Source organism: Momordica charantia (assembly GCF_013281855.1).
Source record: "Momordica charantia cultivar OHB3-1 chromosome 5 unlocalized genomic scaffold, Mcharantia_2.0 BLBB01000005.1, whole genome shotgun sequence".
NCBI classification, from domain to species: domain Eukaryota; kingdom Viridiplantae; phylum Streptophyta; class Magnoliopsida; order Cucurbitales; family Cucurbitaceae; genus Momordica; species Momordica charantia.
Window position 1 is genome coordinate 7,669,497 of NW_028275163.1, and position 10,032 is coordinate 7,679,528.

The 10,032-nt window shown below is 34.5% G+C and overlaps 1 protein-coding gene and 1 long non-coding RNA gene across 2 annotated transcripts; both read right to left on the reverse strand.

Annotated features, from left to right (window-relative positions):
- Positions 1-1,622: 1,622 nt before the first annotated feature.
- LOC148211215 (uncharacterized) lies at positions 1,623-2,564 on the reverse strand. Its single transcript, XR_015790947.1, has 2 exons — positions 2,375-2,564; positions 1,623-1,815 (listed from the first exon to the last, which is right to left on the reverse strand). It is a non-coding gene; the product is annotated as an uncharacterized LOC148211215 (long non-coding RNA).
- Positions 2,565-6,486: 3,922 nt separating this feature from the next.
- On the reverse strand, positions 6,487-9,738 carry LOC111014718 (zinc finger protein CONSTANS-LIKE 14). Its single transcript, XM_022289525.2, has 4 exons — positions 8,577-9,738; positions 7,765-7,968; positions 6,904-7,148; positions 6,487-6,815 (listed from the first exon to the last, which is right to left on the reverse strand). The coding sequence occupies exons 1-4, from the start codon at positions 9,513-9,515 to the stop codon at positions 6,713-6,715; spliced, it is 1,491 nt and encodes a 496-aa protein (XP_022145217.1). The 5' UTR covers positions 9,516-9,738; the 3' UTR covers positions 6,487-6,712.
- Positions 9,739-10,032: the final 294 nt, after the last annotated feature.

Here is a 10,032-nt window from a genome sequence, read left to right on the forward strand (position 1 = left end):
ATGAATAGATTTTGTTTGAATGGAATAAAATCTACTAATAAACCGAAGAAGTAGAGAGAAAAGTGGAGTTGTAAAAAGATTCAAATGAAAAAATATAAGATGAAGAAATGAAAGGAAAAGAAAAACCGAATAATCAAATTGGTTCATGGGTTGGAACGTTTTTTATTGGCTCAACCTGACTCAGCCCAGGCAACGAACTCCAATTATAGGGATCCACAACGTAAGCCACATGACATCGATTCCAAGAAATCAAAAAAAAAATAATTAAAAATATATCTTTTAGGGGTTCTCTTATCCCCTTGCATTTTCGACCAACATACATATCAATATTCATGGGACTTCATCTCAAAATCAATTAGTACTGGGAGGAGCGGTCCACTTATATTATAAACTCTCCTTTACTTTTAAATGTGGGATCCTTAACAATATCTACACTACCCATCATTCTCTTTCTCGTTCTCACATCATATCTTACCTTTCTGATCTCTCTTTCTTGTTCTCAAGTCATAACTTGGTTTCATTTTCGCTCTCTATCATTCTAACGCCACAACCAATTATAGCAGTTATCTCCATTGTAGCAATTGTATCAGTCGTCTTCACGCATTCATCTACAAGGTAGGGTCTGTTTTTAAATATTGAGGATGTAAAAATAAAAAAGTGCAGAAAAACAAATCAAAAAAGAGGAGATGAAGAAGAAAGAACACAATAGTTTATAGTGGTTCCACCAAGTTGGTGTACATCCACTCTTCAATCAATATCTCAAGCTTCTATTAAGAAATTGTGTGAAAAATACACCCTCCAGCACACATAGGAAGAACATCCTCCCCTTCTCTCTAAGGTTCAAAAACCTTGTAATTTTTCTTTCACTATCTCCCTATACAGTTACCACGCACGACCAAGTGAAAAACAAATCTCATGCCCTAAAACATAAAACTAATAAATGGGCTAAAGCGATAATGGGCCAAGAAAAAATGTAAACACATAACTTGAAGTTGACCTTTTATCAAGATCTGCAGCAAAATCAGCATCTACAAAACCTTTTAAAATGTTTGGACTATCCTTAGTTTTTGAATATATCAAACCATGTCATTGACTGAATTTTATATATCTCAAAATCCATTTAACAGCCTTCCAATGAGGTTTACCGGACATACTCATGAAGCGACTAACAACACTTACAGCATATGCAATATCAGGACGAGTACAAATCATTCTGTACATTAAGCTCCCTATTGCATTCTAATATGGGATATGAAACAATACCTTGTATCTTAGTTTCAATTTTTGGGCACTGCTCTTTTGACAACTTAAAATGCTGAGCAAGAGGAATTTTAACACCTTTTGTTTCATCCATGTTGAAGTGTTTCACTACTTTATCAAGATAATCACGCTAGTTTAAAAAACAACAAATTAATGGCACGATTTCTTCGAATTTGCATCCCCATAATCTTATCAGCAGAGCCAAGATCCTTCATTTTAAATTCCTGATTAAGCAAAAGTTTTAAACTAGCAATTTGAGAAGACTGTTGATAAGCTATGATCATGTCGTCTGCATAAAGTAAGAGATACACACATATACAACATTGGATATTGTTTTTATGTAAACACAGCTATCAAATCACTTCTACGAAAATTGCTTCTTATCATAAAGCTATCAAAACACTTATTCCATTGTCGAGCCGATTGTTTTAAACCATACAAAGAGCATTTAAGATAACAAACCTAATGCTCTTTACCTGGTATTACATAACCTGAGGGTTGGTGCATATAAATCTTTTCTTCCAAGTCCCCGTGAAGAAAAGTAGTAACATCCATCTGTTCCAATTCAAGATTAAACTGGTTAACTAAAGGAATAAGAACTCAAATTGATGTATGTCTTACCACTGGAGAAAATATCTCATTCTAATCAACACCATATTGTTGTATATAACCTTTAGCCACAAGTCTAGCTTTATATCTAGGTTTCTCCCCCTTAACAGTAGGTTTAATTTTGAAAAGCCATCGACAATCAACCAATTTCTAATCTACCGGTTTATCAACCAATACCCAAGTTTCATTCTTGTATAGTGAAGACATCTCTTTATCTATAGCTTCCAACCATAAATCTTGTTCCTTACCATTAATAGCTTCTTTATAAGAATTGGGTTCTACATCAGTCAAATTTTCTTCACAATTTAAAGCATACATGGCAATATCAGCTTCATATCTCAAAGGAGGTCTAATTACCTATTTTCCTCTATCTTTGGTTAACTGATAATCAGCAACTGAACCACGTTGACCATCATCTTATTGCTCTTGAGTAATATCAGTTTTTGTATGTTCAAAATCAATCAAAATAGGATTAGGATCAGAAGAAGGAAAAATTTCAACATACTCAATAGTTTGACCACCACACCCTGAAGTTCCTGCATCACCTGAAGTTTCAGACGTTCTTAAAGTATGTAGAGTTTGAATAGAAGTTTCAGTTCCAGTACACATAGGAAGAACACCCTCCCCTTTTCTCAAAGGCTCAAAAAACCCTATAATTTTTGTTTCACTCTCTCCCTGTAAGTTACCACTCACAACCAAGAGACTAAACTGATTAACAAATCTCACGCCCTAGAACATAAAACTAATAAATGGGCTAAAGGGATAATGGGCCCAAGCAAAAACATAAAGGGCTAAGAGTAATTCTTAGACAAATTTGCTGGAGTGTCATTTGCATCGGAGAGGAAAATTGAGAATTTACCGTAGGTGTCCTATTTATCACTTGGTTTTGAAAAACGGCCAGATATATTTTATTAATAAAAAATGTCTCTTCCGATTTTTCTAACTGTTTTACAAATTTGATTTTGACCATCCTACCTTTCCTATTTAGTTATTATTTTCAAAATCAAAATAATACCCTCCCTCGGATTCTCAAATTATATTATCTCTCTTCCCTATATTTTCTCTCTTAGAATTTAGAAATCATCTATCTCACTTTTAAATATATATTTGAATATAACATATCATAACTCAAAGAGGACGGCACACAAAGTGAGACAGATCAACCGGTATCGCAAGGGAGACAACAAGAATGGATGGGAATTGAGGGGGGAATAGACAGTAATTAAGCAAGGAGACAACTGTGAAGGTGACATAGCTTTAAGTGGTACGGGGGAGTGGATGGAATTGAGCAAGGGAGCAAGGAATACAATAGTGGAACAACAAGGTGGTTGACAACGCTTGTAAGTGTGGTGGGGAGTGGCGGAGGGTAAAGAAGAGAGACATCAACTGTATGAGTTTCTACTCGGGTAGAATTTTTTTTTTTTTTTTTGTATGAGTTGTGTCACAAAAATAAACATTATGTATTCACCTTATTTTTCATAGTAAAATGTTCAGATATTTGTTCATCTATTTATCTTATTTGTTCATTTGTTCACCGTATTTGTTCATCGTGCTTATGCTTATTACTGTATTTGTTCATTTGTTTACCGTATTATTTGTTGATCATGTTTGTTACTATATTTGTTTCCATCTTCAGTATTGGTATTTTTACTTCATTTCTAAAATGATTTTCTTAGTTTAAATTTTGGTATTTCTATTTCTAAAATGATTTTTTTGTTTAAATTTTGTTTTAGATTTTAATTCAATTAATATTTTTTGTTTTTAGGTTTGTTTAGTAAAATTCTCATGTGTGAATTCAAGAATACAGGTAAGATTCTCAAAATATTTGAATGATTCATTAGAAAGAAAATATAGGTATGATTCTCCATAAAAAAGTACAAATAATATATTCATTTAAAAATCATGGAAGGGTAATTTCGTACCTATAAAATTAGAAGAGATTTTCCTATTTTAACATTCGTCATTCTTTAAAACCAAAAGTTGTTTTGTCATTTTTTGAAATGACTTATTTTAAATAGATACATCTGTTCTTATCCCATAAAAATTTCTAACATTTTAACAATTCAAAGACACAACTCAACTCGAAAATCTCAAAATATATAAAAGTGGTCTCTTGGACAGTACAATTGAAAACCCCAAAATTTTTGGATTTGTCTAACAAATTCTTCTAACCCGACTTAACTAAACCCATGTACACCTCTATTGCAGCGGCTCATGTTGGCGAAAATATATATATATATAGTTTGTAAAATGGTCACGGAGCATAATGATCATATAATCCTTCCAAGCTGATTTTTTTTTTCTTTTTGAGAAATGCTGGATACACACAGGATTCGTGATGTTTTGATAACCAACAAATATAATTATATACTTGGATAATATAAATTAGGACTCAAAAAATCATCGGCAAAAGCATAAAAAAAATGCTGAGAAAACGATTTCTCGTCGCAAAAAATTCATCAACTTCATCACTAAAGAGCTTTCAAAAGAGACCTTTGCCAGCAAAATTGTCCATTCTTGGCAAAGAACATCTTTGTCGATGCAATCTACAATGATCGACAAAGAGGATTTTTGACAACGCATCATGTGTCATCAACAAAAATGATCTCTACCAAAGCAGACGATTGCATTGACAATGATACTTTTGCCAACGATCTATCTTATTTCGTTCAAAAAAGTTTGTGTTTAGATAAAATATTTAGGGTATGTTTGGGAGTGATTTTGGCAACGCAAAATTATTTTTGTCATCGCCAAAATCACTCCTATTTCCATTTATCGTTTTTGTCAAATTAAAAAATTGATTTTAGAAAAACATAAAATTACTTTCATTTGATTTTTAAAGTTTCATTTGATTTTGAAAAATCAATTCTTCTTAAATCGCTTTTACCAAAATCACTTCTTCCCCCGTCACTCCAAAACATATCCTTACTATTTATCTTAATTGAACTATGACTTGAAAATTTGTTGGAACTTAAAAAGAGACAATTTTGCATATATTCAAAATATCACATAATTTAATATTTATATTAAATACCCAATATAAACATAGGTAAGCGGGAATTGACATGTACCCTCCCTCTTGAGGTTGAGTTAAAAAAAAAAAAGAAGAAGAAGAAGTAGTTTTTTAAAATAGATTTCTGTTTTTAAAAAATCTCGTTTTTTCTTTCTAATACTCAATTTTTTTATTTGACATTTTTATATTTTAACAAATTTCTTTCTACTCTAAATTTTTTTTCATAAATCTCTCTAAAAAATTTATTTTTCTTTCTTTAAAATTTTAATATTTTAAATATTTATTATTATTTCTCCATCTCTCCAAATTTTTCATCTCTACGTTTTTTTATTTTCTTTTATTTTTTTCCAAAAAATTACTCTCATTCACTCTCTAAAAATTTAATATTTTCTCAAACTTTTATTTCTCTAAAATTTCGTCTTTTACAACTTTTCTCTCTCTCCCTAATTTGTTTTTTCCTCTAAATTTTATCTTCTTTGATCGTTCAATTTTCTTTTACAATAACTTTTATTTTTATTTGTATTTATTTATTTTCTCTAAAAATATATTTCACATTTTGTTTTCTCTCCAAATTTATTTCTCACTATAATTTATCTTTCTTTTTCTTTTAGACATATATTTTTCTCTCAACTTTACTCTCTAAAATTTTTCTCATCTTGTCTTTAATTTTTTTTTCCTGTATTTTCATATCTCAACATTATATGTCTCGACCCCGTCCCTGATTTCATTTTTTAAATAATTAATATATATTTTATTGACATATTTACTGAATTGTGAATAAAATATTAAATGTTTTTAAAACTAATTATTTATACTAGTAAATAGTAATTCTAAAAATAATGAATATATATTTATTAGATTTTTTTTATTTTATGAATAATTAAAATTAATTAATAAAATCGATAACTTTTCCCATAAACATCCATATCCCTAAATAAAGATTCTTTTAACTTGGTTCCCGATTCCGAGACCAGCAAACGAGATAGAGATGGAAGACTAAAAGTTTTCACGAGCACGAGAATGGAAGATGGCATCCTCACTCCTACCCCCACACCATTGTCATCTCTACCTACATAGAATATCCTCTCTAATATATATTTTCAATTTTCTAACTTTTTAGAAATAGAAAACTAAAAATAATTACCAAACATATATGTTTTTTTAAATAGAAAACTTAAAACTTAAAAATAATAATAATAAAAGAAAATAAAAGCACAAGTGGTCTAAGTGGATTAGACTTTCCGTTTTTCCTCTCAAAAGGCTTCTTTTCGTCTCTTAACTTTTCTTACCCTCCCCTCCCTATATTTCTCATCTCTAAATTTTCTCTTTTCCTCAACTCTTCAAAAAAAATAATAATTTTGAAATGTAATCGACTAAAAACAAAAGTAGAAAACCACTAGATTTGTCTTGCAAAAGTAGCATAAAAAAGTTCATAGAAACTTGTAAAAGCAGCAACTACTCTACAATTTTCTCATGGTATTAACAACAAAACCTATATAAACCCACCATACTTTGAGTTCACAACATGATTAGAAAAAATTTAATTATTTAGAGACTAAACAAACTCAATCTTCACTGTTTAAAAACTAAATTTATAACTTAACTTAAATAACTTCCTCGACTTAATTACGTTATTTATATATAATGCATAAGCATAACATAAATTCTCTCTCTCTCTAAGAAAAAGAGAAGATAATTAAATCACGTGCTTTGCACCTGTTAAAAACGCTGCTACAAAATATAAGTGGAATGAAAGGAATGGCAAAATATATACACACAGAACTACAGCAAGAGAAACAAAAACCTACTTTCAACCCTGGAACCTCACCATCAAGAAACAGGGGCCTCGCTAGCCTTCACAAACCGACCGTTGACTCGCTTCCTCGTATCCGCTCTCGCCTTCCTTGACTCATAGCGGATGTACTTGTCATACCTGTTCCAAGTTAGGTTAAGGGGGTCCGGGATTGAAATGCAGAAGGAAAAATATCGTTCACTATGCAAGCAAATAGTGAAATATACACCTTCGAGTTTTTCGTTTCTCCTTGTAACGCTGCATTGCGTTCCCTCTGTTCTGCGCCAGAAGCTCCAAATTGGCCTTGGTTGTCGATGCTGACCTTATACCGTCTCCTCTTATGAGAACAGATTGTTCCATTGGCTGTGCGTTTTTAGAACCACCTTTCAACTTGCTGTAGGCGGTACCATTAGGCAGGTTGTCACTCTCACATGTCGCTGCTCCCTGACTTAGTGTTGCGTTATTGACATTACTCTGCATTTTCAAAGTAAATATGTTATATTCAACCCCACTGATTCACACTGGAAAAGAGCAGAGGGCTATACAATAAGCTCATGGAATTGCAGTAATAAGTAGACAGTGAGGAATCAGGGTTTGTTTGATTTGATCAAACCGACATAGTCTCTGCATTCTAACAGCCTTTTAGACAACTTAACGGAATTAGATATGAAAACAAGCCATCGCCTTGAAGTACCGAACAGACCTTCCTTTCAATCTGTACTGGATAGCACACTTCACTGCCCAACAAAGTTTACTAGACTAAACAAACACGCCGATTGGACCTCATCACCTCAAAACATAAGTTATGATCCTACATCTATCATCGGGAGCGAATGTATTCTACAACAAATGGTTTAGTTTAGGTGATTTTCACATACTCTTCACACATTATTCACAAGTGTCTTTAATTTCATCAACAGATGTATCTCATTGTTTTTTAAACTCCCCAAATATAATGATGAAAGATAGCAAACATGGTCAAGTAGGAAAACAATTAGATGGATATACAAACCAATCAAGTTACAAAATTTTCTTCAAGGTGACAAGAAACTCGGAACGCACTTAAAGTGAAAAACAGAGCAGGACTTACATTGAATGATGGCATGTCTTCATGTGTACTAGAGCAATTGATCTGATAGGTTTCTCCTCCCAACTTCGGGCTTGATGGAGACGTTTCTTTCAAAAATTCACCAAAATTTTTAATTGTAAATCCCATGTTCTCCGTGCCATAGGCATCTTCAAATGAATTCGAATCCTTGTGTCCCCTTAACCGTCCTAAATGAAAGTCCCAAATCTGGAAAAGTGCACATATAAACGAAGGTAAATGAGAATGGTAAGTTGTCAGAAGGCCAGTATCAAAGTTTCTTTTCATCAAATGATTAACCAGAGACCTAAAGCATTGGGCACCGTGAAGAGTACACACTAATAACATTAGAACGAGTTCCAAATAACAGGAGAAAACAGAATCACCAGGTATTTTCGATTAACTTCAGGCAAGTACTGTCCCAGATAAAGAAAAGACAATACACCAAACTTTGTGTCAGTAAAAAGGGTAAAGGGGAATTTGGGTTGCAAACAACAAGCATTAGCAATAGAGAATGACTCAAACAATCCAATTTACACCAGAAATCAAATGATAAGGTGAAAGGAGGCTCCAGAAATGGGCAAGAAAAAGGTCAAAGTTGCTTAGCCAATGGCCTTTCATATCCTCAGAAAAAGACCTAACTACTTTTGAAAGCAAAAACCAACTGACTGAGAAAGCAGCATCCACAGATGTACGAACTTAATTCCTCGGAATTGGGAAACAAAAAAGCTTTATTCATTCTTTCAGGCAAAGAGATGGAGAAAAAATAACATGTGAATGTCCAGGAATCTCAAGCAGAGCAGCAGTTGAAATATTACTTGAATGTTTTGACGATTTGGATTAGTATCCCATCCACCAGTTCCGTCAACAACGCGCTCACTATCTTTCAAGCCCATGTGGGGCGGCATCGTTAGCAGAGACGTAAATGACGTTTGTTGCGGCAGTGGTTGCTGAGGAGCAGCATCAACAAAAACCCCATCATCCCCTTTCTCAATTCGACGAGCTTCCAAATTTTCCTGCCAATAACAAACCCCATTCCCTGTTTCAGGCACCAGATTCTCCATTCCAACATCTTCCCCACCTGCATCTCCATCGCCATTGTTATCTTCATGGTTATCACCTTCCTCACCGCCCTCAAAATCCCGCTTAAGCAGCTCAACCAACTGCTTGTATATCACTTGCTTGTGCTTCCCACAGCTCGGACTCTGCCTCTTCACCATCGGAGCAGCATCCGTACAGCTGAGATTCGCAAAAAGAAAGGCGTTCTCATTCGGAACAATGAGGTCGTGAAACGCAGTCGCAGTCGCCCTACACGCCCAAGAATCCACCGGCATCACCAAATCCTGCGAACAGCCCCAATTCTGCACCAACATCTCGGATTCCTCCAGCTTCTTATCCCCAAGATCGAAGCCCCACAACGAAACCAGCTCGAGCGCCGACGGGCATCCGGAGAAGCCCTCAATCGGGGCTCGATCGTGCGCGACGGAGACCGAACAACTCCCATGGGCATCCCAATCACACTCCTGACAGAGCACCAGATTATCCGTCGAACACCGAACCGAAACCGGCTCAGAGCTGCAATTATCACAGATCTGAGATCGAACATGCTTCCGAGAGAGCAAATTCGCGGAGTGAACATGCTTGTCGCAGAACAAACAGAGCTTGGCGGAATCAGCTCTACAGTAAAGAATTGCGACCTGCTCGTTACAGAAATCGCAGGGGACGCTCTCCCCAGTTCTGGACTTCGAACAGACCATTTCTCGTCGCCGGCGGAGATCCCAGAAGAAACCCTAAATCTGAGAAGATTGATTAATCGGCGGCTGTGAAGTGAAAATTGATTGATTGAAGCTTTTTTTCTTCTTCAGGAAGAGAACTCAAATTGGCGTTTGGCCGGTAGCGCCAGAATATCCTGAAGGGGAAGAGAGCGGCAGATCTGCGGCTCGTCTCATGCCCTTTTCCGTCATTTCACAATGCTTATTTCGTCGACCAAAAAATCGGAAATTGAAAAATAATATATTATCTTGTGACAAATCTTAATGACAGTGACATAATTCTACTCTTGTTTTCGATAAATCAGAATTATTCGAAAGAAAATTTTAACAAAATTACGAACATGCCTCGTGTAATTTGGTATTTATTATTTGGTCCCCTCATTGATTTCCATTCAATGTTGTTGTTTTCTGCCCCACTCTTTTTCTTTGGCGAGGTGACTCGTAAAATGTCGGTGGGTGGAACATTCAAGAACATGTTTTTTTCCTACGAAACATATATCTC